This window comes from Jaculus jaculus, chromosome 18 (genome assembly GCF_020740685.1).
Source record: "Jaculus jaculus isolate mJacJac1 chromosome 18, mJacJac1.mat.Y.cur, whole genome shotgun sequence".
NCBI classification, from domain to species: Eukaryota; Metazoa; Chordata; class Mammalia; order Rodentia; family Dipodidae; genus Jaculus; species Jaculus jaculus.
Genome location: NC_059119.1, coordinates 5,679,556 through 5,702,035, shown reverse-complemented (window position 1 = coordinate 5,702,035; position 22,480 = coordinate 5,679,556). Strand labels below are relative to the sequence as shown.

Here is a 22,480-nt window from a genome sequence, read left to right as displayed (position 1 = left end):
GGAGCCCACATTTCCTTGGGAGAATGCAGCACCTTTGGGAATGCAGACATTGCACTTGCTGACACTGAAAACTAAACATGGTGAAGAAAGCCATCTTTCTTGGAACTTCAAAGTCTAGGACCATTTCCACCCTCTTACTGGAAACAGCTTCCTTCCTCTTGAACACTTCGCTTCTGACTGGAGATCCACTTCCTCTACCAGGCACTTGACACCTGGGTCCTTTCAAGCCTCCTTTGACCCTGACTCAACCTCCTGAGTGGCTGTGCAGGGTTTGCTGCAAGCGAGTGGGAAGCCCAGACAAAGAAATCAAGGCTCACGCAGCCAGCAGGCGATTTCCTGTGCCACAGTGCAAGCGGCCCTTGCGCCAAGAAATTGGCAACCCTGCCTCCTTCGAAAACCCATTACCAAACCGTGGCAAGAGAACTTTAATTTTAAAAGGATTTATGTGCTATGGAAATAAAGGAGTGACAGAAACAGGGAAGCTTGCATACATCTCATTTTTTGAAATTAGGCCTATAATTTTTTCATTAAAGAAGGATGCCAAGTTGGGAAACCCAATGTGTTCTAAGCAGAAAATTATAGAGACGTACGTAATCCAAGTCCTGTCAGCATGGAAACCCGGGTCTCCATGTCCAGGAGAAAGCAGAACTATTCACTCTCTGCCCCCTCCAACCTCTTAATCACACCAGCTCATAAAGACCTCTGTCATAGCTGCTTCTCAGGTGACAAGGAAGCCATGGGACGTCTGGCTGGTGTATTGCAAAGCAACCAAAGGGACAGTGAAATCATAAAGAGGACGAGGTGGCAACTAGCACCAGGGTGTCTTGATTCCCAGCCAGATGACCCAATGTTAGGCAGCCAAGCTCCCGGAGCAGGGTCTGAGCTAAGGCGCTCAAGAAGGAAGATAGCACTGTGGATGCTCAGCATAGCAATCTAGGTTTGAATCCTGGCCCGACCCCTTGCTGCCTGTTTACTATTGCATGGGGAATAGCAATGAGAATGAACATAGTATACAAATGGCCATGTGTTCATATAACCAGCATCTCCTGTTTGTAAGTTCTGGTCCCTGGACACACAGGTGTGAACAAGATAGAAATTCACTGCTTACATGACCAAGGGTTCACACTGGAGTGTGTATATATATGTGTGTGTGTGTGTGTGTGTGTGGAGTGGGTGGGGAGACATTCTATAAAGACAAAGTAAACAATAGTAGGAGCTAACTTCAGATAATGAGTTGTAGGAAGATAATAACACGCTTGGTGGTGGGATGGCAACAGACTTGTGGAAGAGGGAGAGTTAGAGAAAAATCTCTTGGGAGCAGACGGTAAGGCTGAGGCTGGAATGACCAAGGAACCAGACCCATATTGCCTTGAGGGTTGGGGGGGGCACCTTCCAAAGAGGGGGACAGACAGACATGGCCTGAGTGGAGGCTGAAAGACTTAGTATTAAGAAATACGTCATTCGTATTCAGTAGGGGTGTGAAACAATTCTGTGTGATCATGACTGTGCAGTGATGTAGGAGGTAGAAGATTCTCATCACAGTGAGCCGCTCAGGGGCACGTGCTCACATTCAAGCCATCCACTGAGGTCTCATCCTGTGATGAAACGTGGTTGTCTTACAATGTGCCATTTTCTTGTCCTCACAAGCACCGTAAATCACTGTGAGCCATTAAATGAATACATGAATGAATGAATGCTGTATGAGTGCAAGCATAGTGCGTACAGGCCAACGTACAAAGCTCTGAGCACTCCTCAGCCACACTCACCACAATAGAAGGAACTTACATCAGTCTCCCCTGATAGGATGGAATGAGGGATTGGAGAGCAGCTCTGTGGATCCGGAGCATTGACATTTTATTTAATTGTTGGTAAATGTATGTGTGTGTGGTATGTGTACATGTGTGTGCAGATGCGCAAGCTAAAGAACAATGGCAGGTGCCTCCTCTATCCCTCTTCCAACATATTCCCTGAAGGCAGGGTCTTTCAATGAATCTGGAACTCATGACTTTTTTTTTTTTTTTTGGTTAGACTGGATGACCATTGAGCTCCATCATTCCTGCTGTCTCTACCTCCCTCAGCACTGGGGTAACAGCCCACAATTTTAAAATAGAAAGTAATACTCTGATATTGCATCTCATTCCAACACCCTTTTACTGAGCACAACACTTGCCTATGCCTTTGTCAAAACCAATTCTTTCCTGTAGAATTGTGTGTTTATTAATTGATAAAAAAACTGATTTTTAGTGAGGAATATGTTCATCTAGCTATTGTAATAGAATATAACTGTCTTGATGTTTTTCACACTGAAATAGTAGATAAAATATTAGCCAGTGTAGACATAAATCCTTTCTGGGGTGAATATAAGTTTATTGTATCTATGAATCCAAATGTTGTTTAATAACTGATTAAGTCCCCACAGCTTCAAAAGGAAACCAGAGTTATTTTTAAATCCCCTTTTAAATTCCAAAAATAGAAAAAAATATCCAGTACTCCTCCCCATTCCATAGATCGTGACTCTGTAAATTAATTTACAGTAGCAACATAAAAATTCTTTCCCTTAATCCCCAAGCAAGATGGCATCCTAGGCTCCAGGGCCCTGTCCCTGGAGGTCTGCTCTCAGGAACCCTCTTTCATCTTAGTGCCACGGAAGCAGAACCCATATGTTAAACATTACATGTACCAGGAGGCTCGCGACAGGGTGTCACGACCTTAGCATCCTCTTTCTCCCCAGTCTGGCAGTAAATGTGACAAAAAGGTGACTCACTTAGAACCTCCTCTGGCAATAAACCGACCTTCCAGAAAATTTCCAAGAGGAATAAGTGACATCTCTGGAAGTCAAGCTCTACTGTATAAATTGCTATGCACAAGAGGCCCAGTTCCTTTCCCACTAGCTTTCAATTAAAGAAAAATGTCTGCCTCGCCATCATTTGGAAGATCGGTGGATACCACAAGCAGGCCACCAGTGAGAGACTGAAGGTGGACAGGGGCCAGGAATGAGGCCATTTGATCATCAGAATCCACTGTGACTATGAAACCTACTTTGGCAAGGGAAAAAAAAATGTTTACTCACTTACAAATTCCCATGATTCTTAACAAAACAACTGCCTTTCCTTTCATTTCCAGCAAAACATGTGGTATGTAGAGAGGAAGAGTTAGTCCAACTCTCCCTCTATGTTTCCAGATAATCTATATATCCTGAGTTTCTTTTCTTAAAAAGTCAAGGTTTTGTCCCCTGATTTTTTTCTGATTTCTTCTGTGGATTTTGTTGTTGTTGTTCTATAACGTCATTATTTTAGCTAACAGAAAACATGAGAAGAGAAAATTCAATGCAGAGTCTGAAGAGCTTTTTGTTTCCCTAACATATGAGAGCACTTTTCATTTCCATTCAGGTAAGGCTTAGACCTCAGGACCCCAGCGGATGGAAGCCTTTGTGATTCGTGAGTGAGGTCCCACCCTGAGGATGCCGCCGTCACAGTGCTGGAGCTCCAGCAGAAGCAGGACAGTCTTCAGACACCAGCAGAACTTCAATAATTTTAATCAAGCAAATACACACCTATGTGGAGCTTGGAAAGATGTCTGCGAATACCTTGTTTTACGGATGGGCGATGGAGTGAGCTCATGTCACCTGCCCATAGCCATGGGGAATCAGATGGCTGATCCTTGACTCAAACTTGGCCTCTTCAAGATCCCCTCTGCATTTTGCGGTTTGATACCCCAGCCCCAGCAGAATGTTTCCCTGAAAGTAACACAGCCAGGTCCTTCTCTGTCAGGATCAGAGCTCATACTGTCTACACATATCTAAACACATAATGACAATCCATCTAATTTCTTTGCTTTACGCAAAAATGACCTCACCCCTTTTATACCATACCATCCCCTGGCCCAGGGACACACAAACAACTCCAATTGTTCAAAAAACAACAAACAAATGAACAAAAAACTTAAAAGCATGACTTAGAACTTGGACTTCATGTGTCTCTGCAACTCAAAACTCAGAACATATGTGATTATGTGTGTGTGTGTGGCATTTATGCATGTGTATGTGTTTTGCATGCATGTGGGCACACACATGTGTGCAGGTGCATGTGTGTGAAGGCCAGAGGCTGACATCACTGTCTTCCTCAATTGTTATCCACTTTAGCTTTGTAAAGAAGTTCTCCCACTGAACCTAGACTTTACGACTTTGGCTATGGAAGTCTGCCAGCAAGTCCTGAGGGTTCTCCTAACCCTGCCTCCCCAGTGCATGCCACCACGCCCAGCTTTTACAGGGGCTCTGGGATTCCAAACACAGGTCCTGCTTGCCTGTAAGCTCCTTACCCCAACACTAGACCAAGTGCACTTTTTAAAAAATTCTTTTCTTAGCTAGGCGTGGTGGCGTACACCTTTAATCCCAGCACTTGGAAGTGCTGAGGTAGGAGCATCACCGCGAGTTTGAGGCCACCCTGAGACTCCATAGTGAATTCCAAGTCAGCCTGGGCTAGAGTGAGCCCCTATCTTAAAGAACAACAAAAAATATTTTCTTTAAACTAATTTTAAAAAATGTTTTTATTTATTTATTTGCAAGCACAGAAAGATAAAGAGAAGAGAAGCATAAAGAACGGGCATGCCAGGGCCTCCAGCCACTGTAAATGAACTCCAGATGTTTGTGCCACTCTGTGCATCTGGCTTTACATGAATGCTGGGGAATTGAACCCTGATTGTTAGGCTTTGCAGGCAAGCGCCTTAACCATGAGCAACACCTCCAGTCTCTGTGTACTTTTGAAAGTCAACTATATCTCAAGACATTTAATTCCACTTACTCCTATGGGCTGACTTCCACCTCTCTGATGGGAGCCAGTACCTTAAAGTTACCCGTTTACCTGCTGCATAGGGCATGCCTCTGCGCGAAGTTAGGTGTCAGCATTTCACACATCAGAAACCAACCTGTGTGATATTAATGTAAGCACTGCTGCATTACAAAGTGGTGGGCATTTTATTGTTCTAACAGCAAAGACAGGCAAAATGTTTGCTTGTGTGGGCTTTCTCTTGACAATAACACAATATAAATGACAGTATACATTTTACAAAAGGGACATCTGTATAAAAAAGAGGTCAGAGCAAGAAACAGGTCTGTTGGAGGGTGTCTTGTACTGGGAGATTGGACAGGGTAATTTTTTTATTTTTATGATTTTTATGAAGAAAAATAAATTGTCATTCGTGTCACTTTCCCTTCATTGTTAGTGTAATCTCATCTCCTAATTGCATAAGAAATACAGTGACTTTTTCATAATACTTGAATGGGAAGCCTCATACTTAAGTTTTAAAAATAGTCACTGGTCTTGTAGTGAGAAGGAATGTACTGTCAGTAAAGCAGAGCAACTGACAAGATGGAGGAATGCGGACAGGGTGTTGAGAGTGAGCCTTTTCAACGATCTCCCATTAATATGGCTCAATTTACGCCCGCGTCACAGGTTAGACCTGGTCAGGGCTGTAAGCAAGGAAGGGACTTGAATAAAGTACAGTGAAGAAAGCAGATGGCCTGCTATCAAAACCCTTCAAGCCTAAAATAACCTTTCCCAAGTAGAGAGGATAGTTAATTAAAACCCAGATCTATTTATTCTATTCAGAATATCTCAATGTAAATGAAAATCACAATGACACTATTGCAATGGTGGATTAAACAGTGAAATTTCATCTTTTCTATTTTTCTTTAATAGTTTCTAATCAAACTTTTCATTAAACAGCTTCATACAATTCCACCGAGCATTTATTTATAGGGACTAGTTGTAGATTTAAAATCCTTTCTTTGATTGTTCAATTACACTTGTTATTTGGGGGTCAACATTGAAGCAGTGGAGAGGAGAGAGCTATCTGGGCAGTTGGGGAAATGTTGTAGCACAAAGAAAAGAAAAGTCTTATTTCAGAGATGAACTCTGGGAATTCAGGTAAACTGTGCAGAGGGAGGAAAGGTGCTCTTGTCCCTGCCCCAGGAATTAAGCTCGTTCCAGTTTCAAAGTCCCTGTCTGGGTTCTTCTCAGGCCTGGACCTCTGGATCACGTTCATGTCCCATTGGCAGAAAAGGCATCAAACCTTTTATGAAATCCACCTGGAGGGGAGAGACTAAGGGCAAAGCAACCCGACAGACCAGCAGTGGACCCAGACCAACCAGAGGCAGAAAAATACACGTATTCAACAACTAAACTATTCCTACTGCTTCCTAAAGCTCAGTTCCCCTATCTTTTATAACAGGACCAAGTTCTGGGCTGGAGAAATTGTTCCGTGGTTAAGCTGCTTGCCTGCAAAGCCTAAGGACCCAAGTTCAGCTCCCCAGTACCCATGTACAGCCAGGTGCACTAAGTGGGCACATGCATCTGGCATTTGCTTGCAGTGGCAGGAAGCCCTGGAACAACCATTCATTCTCTCTCTCTCTGCCTCTTTCTGTTCATATAAATAAGTAAGTAAATAAATAAATAAACCTAAAAAACTTAAATGAAAAAACGAGACTAAGTTCTAAATTTTCCACAATGTTTCTCTTGACCCCTCACCCAGACTACCAGCTCCAAGCAGCCCCTCCCACCCTCAACCACTGCTAGACTCCTGCCACACTGGTGTTCTGTGACGACTCCCTCACAATATTAGTTATCCTTGAGGTGTCTTAATCCTGGCTTACCTAATAAGATTCCACAGCCTCAACATCAGCAAGAACTATGCTCGATTTATCTTTCGCACACTCCTTCTACTGCTTGCTCCACAATCCCACCTCACAGAAGAGGCAAAAATATCCATTAGTTAGTAAGAGCAACATCGTTCAGCCATAGAAAAGCAGAGACTGTCCTTTCGGGAAAGACCTGAGAGGGATTTTGTGGCAGTTCACAAAATCTGTATGTCAAAGGTATAACTTCTAAGTGCTATAAAGTCTCTGGCATTCACTCCACCATTCATCCGCCTGGTGATATGGCTAATAAAATTTGATTTTTATAGCCGAAGCATACTGTTACCTAAATTACGTTTGACCAATTACTGAAGTCACTAAATGTGTGACATAGAATATGTGTTGTTTAAAGGATTCATCTGTGGTCCCCTGGCACTCTGGGTAGTTTCTCAGCAGCGTTTCCATCATTGGGAAGTGATTAATATCAGGAACATTTGCTTAATGCTAGCCACTAATTAAATTTATATTCTTCCACCAACTGTTACATGGTTGGAGAAACCCAATGTGACATTTTTTTTAACACTTTTACCTGTTGCAATTTCACAGGCAACCATTTGGAAGCTCAAGGGGGTTTCTCTGAAAATATAGATGCATGGAGGCTAGGGAGATGACTCAGTCAAGGCACTTGCTTGCAAAGCCTACTGGCCCCTGCTCACTTCTCCAAAACCCACAAAAAGCCAGATGCACAAAATGGCGCACACATCGGAGTTTGCTTGCAGCCTTGGTGTCTCTCTTTCTTTCTCACACATGAAATAATAACATTTTAAAAATATACAGGTGTGCAACCCAAGTGGGAGGTGAGGGAGGCATGTTGATGTCAATGCTCAACGGGGGGGGGGGGTCAAAAATGAGCTTTTTGTTTCACTTGCTAACATAAAGACTTGAGGAAGTGCCAATTGTTGGATGTACAAACTTAACTTTAAAAAAAAAAAAACTCTAATACACTAATTAAGCTAGTCTTCTTCAAGCTCTTTAGAGATACCTTTATTCCAGATGAAAGACAAAGAAGAATGCCCAGAAGGACATCCAATAGCCAGATGCTTGCATTTGCAAGAACACTTATAATTCATTCGATAGCTCCGCGACCATTGTGATCACTGTTGAATCACTGTATTATGTTATATAACTCTAATTCTGAATATTTTTTAAATTAGGGAAGACATTCTTTCCATTTACTCTGCATCAAAAAATTTAGAGAACTTTGATCAGCAAGTAGGAGATGGGGCTTGGGAGGGAGGATGTGGAGTAAAGTTTCTCTAGCTCTGCAAAGGGGAGACTTGCAAATGCTGATGTGAAGAGAGGATTTAAAAACTGTGCTGGGGCTGCAGAGGTGGCTCAGTGGTTGAGGTTCTTGCCTGCAGAGCCTAACGACCTGGTTAGATTCTTAGAACCCACATAAAGCTGGATGCACAGTGGTACATGAATCTAGAGTTCATTTGTAGCCACTGAAGGCCCTGGCGTACCATTTCTCTCTCTCTATCTCTGTTTGCAAATATATAAATAAAAAATATATTTAAAAATTGTGTTGTATACATGTATCTACTTGGATAAAAAGATTATTTGACTGTTAAAAATGTGACAGGGGCTGGAGAGATGGCTTAGAGGTTAAGCGCTTGCCTGTGAAGCCTAAGGACCCCGGTTCGAGGCTTGGTTCCCCAGGTCCCACGTTAGCCAGATGCACAAGGGGGCGCACGCGTCTGGAGTTCCTTTGCAGAGGCTGGAAGCCCTGGCGTGCCCATTCTCTCTCTCTTCCTCTATCTGTCTTTCTCTCTGTGTCTGTTGCTCTCAAATAAATAAATAAATAGATTTAAAAAAAAATGTGACAGTATTTGTTTGAAGAAGGACCATAGAACTTGTAAAAACACTGTAATCCATTACAGAATGAGACATTTGATAATCAGAGATGAAAAAAACATATGAGAAACAAAGCTATATATGTATATTATGTAGATGTGTATGCGTAGATGTGTATATGATATATATATATATATATATATATATATATATATATATATATATATATATATATATATGATGCATATGTTTATGGTGTATATGTTTGTATAATCACGGCCTTTGGACCACAGGAAGTTTAGATCTTTCTGTCCCTCTTCCTCTCTCTCCTTGGACCATCACAGCCCACCCCTCATCCTGGCTTGTCTTCAATGTGTACATCTGCTTATTTGTCCCTGCTCCTGGAAGCATGAATGAGTTGAACTTGAGAGGCTGCAATGGACTCTCCAAACTATGTAGGGTCTGTAAGGGCCAAACAGGATAACCTGGGTTGTAAAATTCTATAAATGAGAGCTCCTCAGGACAGCACAAACCAATAGAATCAGGGAATTTTCCAGTTCAAAGGGATTCTCTGTCCTTTCTAGGCTTCTCGATGTTAAGTTGAGACGGGTCCATTGCCCCATCTAAGGTGATTTCCAGAGAAAGACTGGTGGGGGCTGTGAAGAGTTTGTGCCTCCATGTGTATGTATGGGTGTCCTCAGTGTTGCGAGAACCACTGACGTAGTCCAGTGCCTTCAACAGGGGCTGAAGAACAGAAGATGTAAAATAGCAAGGCTTGTGGTTTGCCTAGGGTCTGACAGGGCACCATGCAAGCTTCTCAAGGTGAGGTACGGCATCTCACAGCCCCTCTGCCTGGACATACATGGCCAGCCAGCCAGGCGGAGCACAGAGGAGGGCATGTGGCACATAGCCACCTCTGATGGGAGTTGTGCTTTGTGTGGTTGTGTGTGCATGTGTGTGAGAAAATTTAAAGGACACAGGACATATCTATTATCTATCATCTATCTATTTATCTATCTATCATTTCTATCTACATTATTTTATTGAATGGGTATAATTCATGCATTTTTACCGTACCCTATAATATTGAATGGTAATATAAATTATATAAAAATGAATTTGGATGCCAAATCCCTTTAAGAAAGAAGATGAGAGCTTTCTGTCCTGAAGTTTGATTTCAAGCAACTTTTACCCACGCAACTTTTGAATCTATATTGAACAAAAAATGCTAACTATCACCCTTTTACTCATTTTCTCATAGTAAATGTAGGCTACCAAGAAGGGAAGGATCCCCATGCTCCCATGATTTGGAGGAGGGTGTTGGGTGGGGAGGCACATGGGGCTTTTCTGTTTACCCTCACTGCTCTTCACAAGAATTAAAAATATCCACTCACATGCACAAGTTTCGAGTAAGGAAAAAAATAAGACTTACCAAATTCATCACATATGCTCTCATTTTCTATGAGCGTAGGGTGATCAAAGGTATCCCGACAGTACAAGATCTGGGGGTTCCTGCTAACCACCGCGATGCCCCCCAAGGCTAATGCAAACTGGTCCGTTAGGATAGACGATGGTTTATCCTGGATGCGTTTCAACATAGAGCGGTACCGGCAGTACTGAGGGTAGCTGAGCACGATCACATTGGGCTCTTCCTCATCCTCCCCTAGAGAGAAGAGAAGACACTACTATCAGCCGCTTAACTCCCATAAACACAACTTCACAGCCATGAAGTAATCTCAGCAGTCACTTCTGGTTTGGTACGAAAGATGTTTCCTTATTCAGGTCCTCATCCTGGCTCAGCTTTGATCGTCTGGCAACTGCCAGGGCCTCTAAAACCTTTGCCGCCAGTCCAGCACCCACCCCCAAACCTATAGGCCACTACTGAGTATGACCTCTCTGTGGAGAAAAAGAATGGGATATCCCTGGGCCACACTAAGCAATAGTTGAGTCACCTGACCACAGTAGACCCCCACCAAAAAATGTTTGGAGAGAATGTAGTGTACTTCTTAGATCACAAATGTCAGTCATCCTGGTAGGAAAAAACAATAATTTGTTGATTTTCTTTATTCTGATTCTCATTGTTTGGTATTGATTTTTATATTGGATTATAGAATTGGATTTTTTTTTTTCTTTTTGGTGTTTATAGTATCCAATGTTGTTATCTGACCTGTCCCTGCAGAAATGCCCATGGGTCCAGAGAACATCACCACTAGCTCTGGGACTCAATCATGCCAGGAAAGGGTGTGCTTGCCACTCTCTTGAGAGCCCAGGGGCCATGTGACTTGTTCTGGCCATGGAAATATGACAGAAGTGGTGGCTGCTTTAGGAGCCAGTGTGCCACCCACCCCAGTGTCTCTCCGTCTTTGCTCTGGCCATCTGTAATGCTCTGACAGCAGCTCCTCTGCCAATCTGGATCTTGGAGGAAAAGTTAACACAGAGAAGAGCCCCTGAGTGAGCCAAAATAGATACAGAAAATAAACCCTGATGGTATCTAACGACACGACTCCGGGGTCATTTGTTATTGCATCATGATCCATTCCAACTTGATTGATAAATCTATCTTATCCATGTCCCTGTACGCATGATCCCCATTATTAAGTGTTCCTCAATCCCTTTGGTAACTTGCAGATCTCTGAGAACCATGCTGAGGAGACAACCCAAGTGTCCTTGAGAGAACAATCCGTCGGATTCAGCAGCTCAGGAGGATGTCTCATACAATGTAGTGAACCTTCACGCTCGGACACCTCCCTCTACTTGTGCTTACTTCTGGAAACCAGGCTCAACAGAGACAATTCTGCCATTCACCTTTGTGGAAGCTGCCTTGTACCATGCCACGCTGAACCTGAGCTCCCACCTGGCCATCGCTCTCCACAGCCACCCTACCAGCATGGGTGTAAGCAGTCCCCGGCCTTGGCACATGCTAGCTGAGAGGGAAAATGCTCAGTATTTGGAGCCCTTACCATGCTGCAGAGAATTGTACGAGACAGTAAAGATACCCACATTATCATGGCCATCTGGTAACCAGTGGGAGATGAATGAGTAAGGCCAGAAACAATGAAGGAAATAACCACAACCGCGGGAGATGTGCCTTCCCAGGCAGGAGGCCACCACTGAGGTGTAGTCCCATCATGTTCACTTAGTTCCTCGGGCTGGAGGCTCCTCCACGAATGAGATGTTCGGCGGCGTGAAGGCAAACATCTACCTGTGGCTTACAGGACTTTCTTTGCCTCCTGCCTGGTGTGTGGGCGGTCACTTCTGATTAGAAGGAAGTATGCTGACGTGGAAGGTAAGGGCACCAGTGAAAACTGGCCTCGAGACATACCAAGTTGAGTATGAGACATACCATGTGTTCCAAGACATACCAAGTCGAGATTCTTGTAGAAGACAGAAACACTACATCCAGACTTTGGATTCTGGGTCATATATATGCAGTAGCAGTAAAAACATATAAAGTTGTCATGGCCAGGCATGATGGTGCACACCTTTAATCCCAGCACTCAGGTGGCAGAGGTAGGAGGATTGCCATGAGTTCAACGTCACTCAGACTACATTGTGAATTACAGGTCAGCCTGAGGCTAGAATGAAACCTACCTCAACAAAACCAAAAACAAAAAATGAAACAAAAGAAAGGAAAAGCTGTCACGGGAATAGGTGCGGGTGCATGTGTGGGCGTGGGTGTGCGCACACGTGGATGTGGAGGCCAGGGCTGTCATCGGTCACCCTCCACCTTCTTTGTGGCAGCAGGGTCGCTGATGCGGTGAGACTGGATGGACCACTTTTTAGCCTTAGGGACCAGCCGTTTGACCCCTCAGTGCCGAGCTGGGGCGCACACCCCCACACTTCCCTTTCACCCTGATTCTGAGGATCAGAACACGGTTGTCATGCTTGTCCTGCAAGGACTGTTCTCACGGAGCCTTCTCCTGGGCTCCTTCTCCCGAGCATCTCTCACGATGGGGCGCCTTGGCGGCTTCCCGGTTCTAGGTTCAGGCGAGGACGCTGGCTCCAGCGAGGAGACGTGGCCGCTGCTGCCTCTCTGGCCAGCCTCGCCCATGGCATGGACTCCTCTTCCACACGTGCTGCGGGAGGGAAGCGCTTCCCAAGCCATGGAAGCAAACAAGCAAGGGCACTGCTCCCAGTTCATGGAAGGAGCCCCATCTCGCGGAAAACTGCCCTTCGAGGCATCCTGACAGTGCAGAGCGCTCCCGGGGATGCCAAGAGAAAGGCGCACAGAGGAGGAGGGGAGGTCACAATGTGGCCACCAACAAAATGACTGACTTGGAACCTCTGAGGTAGGGGTCCTAGGGTATATGGTTTTCGTTTGTTTGTTTTAGTTTTTCTAGTTAGGGCTCTCTCTAGCTCAAGCTTACCTGGAGTTCATTAGGTAGTCTCTGGGGATCCCCAGATTCACAGTGATCCTCCTACATCTGCTGAGAGTAAAGGCGTGCGCCGCGACGCCCGGCTAAGAGCGTGTGTTCTTGGTGAGCTCATGCTCTGTAGATGTTCAAACTAGCAATTCTGAGTATGTTTTTGAATAGACTGATGACTTACTTAGCTTGAGTTTTAAAATATATATGTATCTAAAATACATTTATGTTTATATATGATGTATAAAGATATATAATTTATAATTATATAATAATATATTGATGAATTATATGTCTTACATAGAAAATACCTATGATATGCAATATACATATTATGCACATTAAACATTTTATATTATATTAATGTTATGCTATATTTTGCTATCATTATACATAATAAAAATATAAATAAACCCTTAGCTATATATATATATATATATATATATATATATATATATATGATCTTATATATAAATATAAATATACATAAATACATAGTTGTTATATATATGTATACCTATATACATACAGATGTTGGATGAATATTTTTAATTTTTATTTCTCAAACATTGTAGTAAGGAGAACAAAATAGGGTAATATGTTCCTTTCTGCTGCTTTTTCAGAACTGTTGCAGGTATCAAAGAAGCAAATTAAACCAAACAAACAAAACCTTCTCAACTTAAACAAGGGACTAAGGACTTTCTTAGTGCTTAGAAAGCAAAGCAAATGTTCTTACTAGTTCCGGAACCAATCTTGAAACACTAACATTTACAAAAGCCTCTCACATAATACATCTTTTGTTCCTCACAAGGACCCTATTAGCAGAGTCCTTCTGGTGAATATTCCCCGATTCTGAGGTGAGAAGATTGGAGTTGAAACAGTCAGGTGATCTATCAGGTCAGAAGTGATTAGGGGAGCTTGTCATCTACTCCTTGCTACACTTTGAGGAACTTTTCATTATGTGGTTTACAGAATTAAGGGTGAGGATAGTGGCCTTTATTCTAGTAGGCCATGAAATTGCACTTTCACACAGAACTACAGAATTCAGCCATTTACAAGGAAGAATTGTTCTCCTCTGGTTAAGTTAGCTTATTATTACTTGGGGCTCTAATTGTCATCATAAAGATTTAACAGTATTGATGTTCTTTTCATATGTATCAACTTTTTACCCAAGGGACAGAAACTAGTACTAATCCTATATTTTGCAAGCCTAATACCCTGGCCCCTCATTAAGCTCTTTAGAGACACAGCCGGGGCCTGATCTGATGCGGCAGCACTCGGTAGTGCCAAAACAAAAACTATGTTAACGTTTCTGCTTACGAGCAGAGCGACCCATTTGGACCAGAATTTTGGCATTGTTTAGACAAAGGCGAATTTCCAACCTTGTAATTAGACATCCCCAGAGGAATTGTTCCTCATAGTTACAAAAACCATACAAAGCCCAGGAGATCCTCAGGATTCATGGAAGTCAAGAAAGGATGCTGGGTGAGAGGAGAGGAGCTTGCGAGGGAGAGATAGAAAGAGCCAATGCGTCTGGGTGGGAGACTCTCAAAGGGCAAACACCCTGAGCTTACTCTTTGTATTTTGGACAAACATGTTTGTTTCACTGAAGTGACATTTTCTTTTTCTTAAGAGAAAATGTGGTCACTTTGATAGCAAAGGTGCATATAAGAGAGTGTAGATGTGGGACTTTGCAAGAACACCGCAGCTCTGGAGTCCTGCAATCTTCCGACTGCCTCTTAAGCCTTTGTAGTAAATTAGCGTCCTTGTGATAAAACTCTACGAGCACCACATTGTTTGATGGCTGGCATGCTTTATTTTGCAATGGTATGCTGAGAAACACATAAAACCACATAACCCTTTTAAGGATTCTGATTGAAATTCCTAAGCTACTCTACTTTTCCGCTTTTGTGTTTCATATACACATATGTGCATACTCCCATGTAAGGTTACCCCTGAAACAAGAGCTGCCAATAAATGCTACCCAAGTCACTCTCTCCCGGCTCATAACAGGTCTAGCAGATAAATGGAAGAATAGAAGGGGAACAGATAAATAGCCCATTTGTTTAGCAAAAGACAAGGTGTACCTGGAACAAAGACTTTTCTTTCAAACACACCCACATAGGAAAAGAAATCAAAGCACTGCCCTGTATGGGACTCCTAGCATACTGGAGTTCACTGGTTACGCATACTTGACTTGATTTCTGTCAACGGAAAATGATCAGCAAAAAAATGTTGTTGGTACCCATCTATCTGAAATTTTAAACCACAATTACAGCATTCTATTAACATGTCATCCTTATCATAAGTTCTCGTTCCCCTAACACTGAAAAAGTGAATGTATTTGCTTCTAAAAGAAATATTCAAAGGGAATTAGAGGCCCAACATTACTAGACCTCATTTCAACTTCAATAAAAGAACTTTACCTATCACAAGTTAATACCTAAAGCACTGCTATGATACTCCAGCAAAATGACTTTAATCCTATGTTTATATCATAATTACCTGTTTTGTTAACCTCTCTCCATGTCAGTGTTTCACTTATCTCTATATTTTCAGTGTCCAAAGCAGAATTGCACTGAGAAACTGTAATTATAACCATAGACTCCACCCTGGTTTGTCAAACAGTAACTGTATACCATTGCTTTAATCCCCAGAGTGGGCTTGGGGGTAGGGAGTGGAGAGATAGTAAGAGCAGGCATTCATTCTGAATAGGACGTTGCTCAAGTTGTCTTTATGCAAAAAGATATGCATGAAATAGCAAATACAATGAATTAATGGGGCACTGCCTTTCAAATATCCATAATGCTATTAAAGAAATAGTTAATGGTGGCCAAGTGCACACAAGGCTGGAAACACATATTCAGGAGGAGAAACTGACTTTTATCTCCTATGCAAGCATGTAAAAACATAACTTTCTTTTTCACTCTTGAAGGAGGAAGAAGAGCCTGTTGTGGAAATATTTCAGTAATATGCTTACTGAAAACCCACCATAATCTAACATCAGAAAGCTTAAAAAAATTAAAAAAAAAAAAAAAAAAACCTTTTGCACCAGGATTTTATAGAGCCTGGTGGAAAAAAATATGCATGTTCCTTCCTGTACCTAATTACCTCAACTGAAAAACTTGCCAAATATTTTGCCCTTTAGTTCCCTTAATCGTATTAGGGCAAATGCATTGGATGCCACAAACACTTAAAGATTTTCACTTAAAACATTCCAAATATGTATGAAAGTTATGTTTGAAACACAATGTCCCTCCTGCTTCAAAGACAACCTACAGTCTGCTTTCTTTTTTTTCCCCCTCTCAGGCAAATATGAATTTGCTCATGTTATAAAACTCGATGTCTAGTTTTGAAACAATTTGAGTAAAATCATGTCAATAGGAAAGGCTCGCACAATGATTTATGCTTCCTTCTGCCGTGTTATTACATTAGGCATTCCTTTCTCGAGGGTTAGACTTTTTGCCATGCTCCTAGCAACCGACTAGAGGCAGAACATCAACTTCATACACCTGGCAGGGTTCCAGTTCTTACTGGTATTGACAATTACCCTGAAGTTTTCCATTTAATTGCTGTTCTGGTGTGGAACTAGATATTTGTCATAATTAGGCATTTCCTAGTTTCTGTCCATTCATCTTTTATTATTACTGAAAATGTATTTTTTTGTTGATTTTGGAAAAACCAAAGCTTGAAAATTCTACAGATAAGAGTAACTACAGCTGTTAACTCCCATCACCAACATTGTAACATGCAGAAAAAAAAGAATATAATTTCTCAGAAGGTAATTTTCCTTTCAGCATAAGTAGTCTTATTCATCTCACAGTTACTCAATGATTTCCTGTTCTAATTACAGGACATTGTACAGAAAGACATTTGTAAACGGAAAATGAAGCAGGGTATATGACTAAGTGCTTGAATTGGTTGAGAGTGCTTAAAATTCCGAAGCTGCATATCGACTTTATCAATTCGTGGTCATGGCTGGGTGTAAGTGGGTAAGGCGCCCTGCTGCAATTCTAAGTCTCTCTTAAGTCAGTGAAGTTAGAACTCAACATTGCCATCATAAAGGAAAATATATTTTTGGTAAAACTGCTGTTAGTGAGTGGGGTGAGAGAAGATCATCTGAATTGTTTTGTGCCCTTCCATCAAAGCTGTTAAGCTGGAGACACTCCAAGACATGGAGTGGAAAATATTAATAATAAAAATAAATTGAATGCCGGATTAAAAGGGAATGGCGGGGGGCGGGGGCAAGATTCCATCCGGAATAGACATGAAAATGCCACAAACGATTTCATAAAAACATACTGTGACGTAAATCACACATCAATGTTACACTGTTGTGGTTATTTTGAGAAATGGTCTGGACTGTAAATCAGCTGTTGCTGTCCCACCCTTAATGATTTTGTAATTCTCTACACTGTGAGTGAGCGAGTGGGGCAGCCTTGAGATTGCTAAGACACAAAACAGACCTAACTATACAGAACTGGCAATAAAAAGATAATGTACTTTTAACATAACAGAACAAGGAGATTGGCTTTATTAACTAAAAAAAAAAAAAAAAAAAAAAAATCTTTAAATGGTCCCTAGCTTACCATTTGTTTTGATAAATGCAACTACAGTTCTTCCCAGGATAGGCAACGAAAACATCACTAGAGAACTTAAAAAAAGGAAAAAAGTAAAAGATGTGGGAAAAGTCTATCAGAGCTACATGGCCACAAATGCAACAATGAATTCTTCAAATGCAAAAACCAAGGGTTTTAGCCAACTGCTTACAAATGCAAGTTTCTTGAAAAACAAAAAAGATAGCCACACAGGTATAAAACATGTATGGCCATGTTAGTATCAGCCATGGCCCTTCCTGTTATTTAATTTCTCAAGAAAGAAACGTTACAACATTGAATTCAAACCAAACACAACCGTCATGCCAAGTACCAAATGAACCAACTGGGGAGCAAGCTATCTCCACCTCCAAGGTTCTCCCAATGGGCCACCAAATTACAAACCACTTCCAAGGGTACTTTAGATTGCTTGAGAATATTCCATCTCATTTGCATACAGCTCATGTCAGCCAAATGTAAATGTCACACAAGACAGGGATTATGCAATGTCTGTGTACTAGTGAGCCCTCATGGTCACATTGAGATGGAGGTGGTGTAGACGCAGTGGAGGCGGAATGCTTGGGGCCTGACCTTCCTTAACTTGCCTCCCCTTTAGGCAGGTTAATTTTTAGCCTTACAGTCCATCATTGTCATTCAAGTTTAGTATGAGTGAGTTTTAGTACTTTAGGAAGAAAATACAAAAAAAAAAAAAAAAAAATCCCACAGAACATCAGGAATCTAAGTTCTAGAAAATTTGTTCTACTCCAAACATGTTGAAAATTTTCTCATTGATTAATACTTAACATGGGTACCTCTGGTCATAAAGTTATCTACAACCTTTACTTTATCTTTTGGTTGCTTATATCTTCAATGCAATTGATATACCTATAAATATATATAACCCTGAGGATCCTCAAAGAGGCACACAATCTTGAAATTAAAGAACAGTTAGAGGATTCAGACTTCCAGATTTGAAAACTTACTTAGCACACTGCTACAGTATCAAGAGGAAGAATTAGGGCATGAAAATGTGGCTCAACTGTTAAGGTGCTTGCCTGCAGAGCCTAATGACCAGAGTTGATTCCCCAGCAATGACTTAAAGCCAGATGCATAAAGTGGTGCATGCATCAGAAGTCCATTTGCAGTGGCTAGAGGCCTTGGCATGCCATTCTCTCTGTCTGCCTCTGTTCCATCTCTCACGGCTTACAAATAAATATATTTTTATTTTTATATTATTTTTATTTTATTTATTTGAGAGAGGGAGGGAGAAAGAGAGAGACAGACAGAATGGGCATGCCAGGGCCTCTAGCCATTGCAGATAAATGCCAGCCACATGTACCACCTTGTGCATCTGGTTTACATGGGTCCTGGAGAATTGAACCTGGGTCCTTTGGCTTTGCAGGCAAGTGCTTTAACCACTAAGCCATCTGTCAAGCAATAAATATATTTTTTAAAAAAGGGAAAAATGTGGTGCTAGCATATAAATAGAAGTATGCACCAATGGAAAAGGACAGAAGTCTCAAAAGAGACCTTCACATCCATGGTCAAGTGAGTTTTGAAAATGGCACTAAGATCATTGAATGGGGAAAGGCAGTTTATTTATTTTAAAGAAAATGATCTTGGGCTGAAAGAGATGGCTTAGCAGTTAAGGCACTTGCCTACTAACCCTAAGGACCCAGGTTTGATTCCTTAGTACCCACATAAGCCAGATGCACAATGTAGCACATATGTCTGGAGTTCATTTGCAGTAACTTAAAGACATGACACACTCATTCTCTCTCTGCCTGTCTCTCTCTCTAATAAATAAATAATTTTTTCTGAAAAAGAAAATGATATTAAAAGAAATATATATTCTCAGGCAAAATAAATGCCATTAGACCCTTACTGAATACCACATACAGGCTTTACTTCAAACTGGATCAACAACAGAATTCTAACAGATGAAACTAAGATATTATTATGAGAAACCACTTCACACTCAGCAGCATGGCTTTCATAATCAACAACAAAAAACCCAATACCAAGTGTTGGTGAGTATGTGAAGATACTGAGATCTTCACATGTTATTGGTGAGAATCTCAAATGTCGTAGCCATGTTGCAAAAGAATCTGAAAATTCCTTAAAGAGCTAAATATAGGATTGTTATGTGGGCCAGTAATTCCACTCCTAGGTACATACCCAAAGTAATTAAAAACAAAGATACTTAGAGCCCAACATGACACAGCCATTGTCATAGCAGCCAAACAATGAGAAGCCAAGAGCCCATTAACAGATCCCCGTGTGTACAAAGGAATCTCTACACAACAGAATGCTGCCAGCTATAAAAAAAGAGTGATGTCTGTGGGAAGATAAGCCAGAAAGAATGGACAAGCTGAAGGGTGGGGAGGAGTGCCATGGAATTCTGGCATCAGGACATGGCAAAGCCATTGCCTTCATGTACTCACACCAGCCGTGGTCACCTGTATAAGACCCATACAAGACGGAGCCGTCCACCTTCTGTTAAAGGTAGACAGGAGCCTTTCCTCTCCCTGACCGGCTAATGACAGCTAGAGGTTGCCAGGGAAGGGGAGTCATGGCAACTAGTAAGAGATGATAAGGAGGAATACAGTAGGACTGGGGAGATAAGGGAGGTGGATGTGGGGGTACATATGATCAAAATGAAACTTAGAGATATGAAAATGTACAAAATAAGATACAATGAAAAAAAAGTCATATTGTGATGCATGCTACAACACAGATGAACCTTAAAAATGTTACGCTAAATGAAATATCCAAACTCAAAGGGCAAATAATACAAGCTCCCTCACAGAGACAGGAAGTAGGACAGAGGTTGCAGTGCAAGAGGGGGTGGGGAGATGGAAAGCTGTTGGTTAACAGGTCTGAGCTCTGATGAAAACGTTCAGTAGACAGATGGTTACGATGGTTAGATAATACCAGGAATGGACTTCAAGTCGTGAATTATATACCTCAAATCAGCTACAAGGATCTATTTTACGTTATGCATATTTTACACAATAAGGAAAGAAGGACACCCCGGATGCATTCTGATGTGTTTCTGGGGAGGAAGAGATGATTCCGCCCAGCAGCAGCTAGACTGGAAACTCCTGGAAGGCGCAGAGTTGCAGCCCAATTCCTCACTATCTCTCGCAGCCCCTCGAGAGTGTGAACAAATGCCATTGCCTACACACAGTGTTGCAATGAAGCTCGGACTCCCTCCCAGCCTTGCAGAGTGGACACTTCTGTCATTCCTTCCCTCTGGGCCCTGGACCAAGAACACTTCCTAAACGGTTGAAGGAATAGGAAGAAAGACTGTCTTTGACTGGCATACCTCCTTGTGAATGTAGAAAGCAATGTCACCGTGTCTTCCTCCTCATCCTTGTTCTACTTCCGGTCCCGCTGCCACTACCACCCTGTCTTTACCCTCCACCCCTCAGCTATGCCCAGCAACTGCAGTGACTGCTGGGGGGATGTGCCCTCAGGTAAGGGAAGTGCGGAGCGATCACACTTTTCTTTCATCTCATCATAGCCCCTGGAGGGGCTCCATAAGGAAGGGAGACCAGAGGTCTCCCTTCTTGTTCCAGTGACTCGTCTTAGCTCAGGGCTCAAGCTGGCCAGTTTCTACCCTGCGGGTACAAAGGCTTTCTGAGGGGACCCTACAGAGAGACTGTGGCCAGCACTCAGGACCACTAATCTGCTTTTCCCATCACCCACCCTCATGGTATGATGACAAGTGACCCACGGAGACACCTCAGAACACAGGCTTTCGGACTTTCTCCTCTTGCACATATTTCTCAGAAAAGGAGTGTGGCAGCAGAAATAGAGTACTACTTTGGCCCATGCTGGGATGTTCTGAGTTTAGAGAAGTCATACCAACAAAGATCCATGATACTGATCCCGCAAAATGCAGCTAGGTGCTATGAAAGTTGACCAGATGGCTTGTCATCCATTGGATAGACAGATGGATGAAAGCACTACAGGGACTGTTTGACAACTCTTGTGCCTTATTAAATACACATTTTCAAACAAAATCTTATCAAGTCATAGGTAATGTTTATTCTAACTGTAGCCAATTGCCACTTTATTTTATTGTCAATTATAATTAATATTTTCAGCTGGGTGTGGTGACGCACACCTTTAATCCCAAGAACTGGGGAGGCAGAAGTAGGAGGATTGTCCTGAGTTCAAGGCCAGCCTGAGACTACATAATGAATTTAAGGTCAGTCTGGGCTAAAGTGAGGCCCTACTTTATAAAACCAATAAATAAAAAAATAAGTATTTCTAAATTCACATCTAACATCTTAGATGTCCACCCTAAATTGAGCAAAGGAATTTATATACATATGTATTTTTATTACAAAAATCTTTTAGAGCAACACTATTCAATCAATAAAAACACATTGTGAGTTAAATATGTACTTAACATTATGTAGGTAAAAGGAAACAGGTGAAATTAATTTTAATGTGTTTTATCTACTCCAGAGTGTCTAAAACATTATTTCAATATGTGATCAATGCTTGCTAGAGTTTACATTATACTTCTCATGTTAAATTTTTGAAATATGTGGTGTATTTTACACAACTAATAATTTTTTTTAAAAATCTGGATTAGCCACATTTCAAGAGCTTAATAACCACATGTGTTTCTAGACTATCATATCAGACAACAAAACTTAAGAGTGTTCCTCAGAGAAGAAACATCACAATCACTACGGCAGACAGCCAAGTCCTGCAGAGGCTGTTCTGCAGAGGGTGTGGTGTGTTCTCTAAGCTGCCTTTCAGCTTTGGAGTCCAGAAAAGATGGGGAAGAGTACCACTGGGAGAAGAAAGTATGGGGAAAAATGGCCTTTGGTACCCAAAACCCCAACAAAGGCCAATAGACAGCAGGACTGCTACCATTTCCATTGTTAGCCTTGCTTGCCATCTTTGGTTTCTAATAGATGAAGTGACAAAAATCAACTAAAAGTAAAATCATAATTATATTTTTAAAAACACATTTATTTATGTATTTGAGAGAATGAGAGAAAGAGGCAGGGAGA

The 22,480-nt window shown here is 41.8% G+C and overlaps 1 protein-coding gene across 2 annotated transcripts in view; it reads right to left on the bottom strand.

The window, feature by feature from the left end:
- Arid5b (AT-rich interaction domain 5B) overlaps positions 1 to 22,480 on the bottom strand; it is a 189,174-nt gene that overhangs the window by 85,838 nt on the left and 80,856 nt on the right. For both annotated transcript variants that reach the window (XM_004657864.2, XM_045137134.1), the window contains one exon: positions 9,918 to 10,148. In XM_004657864.2, the coding sequence (XP_004657921.1) occupies positions 9,918 to 10,148 (231 nt within the window). The remainder of the gene's footprint in view (positions 1 to 9,917; positions 10,149 to 22,480) is intronic.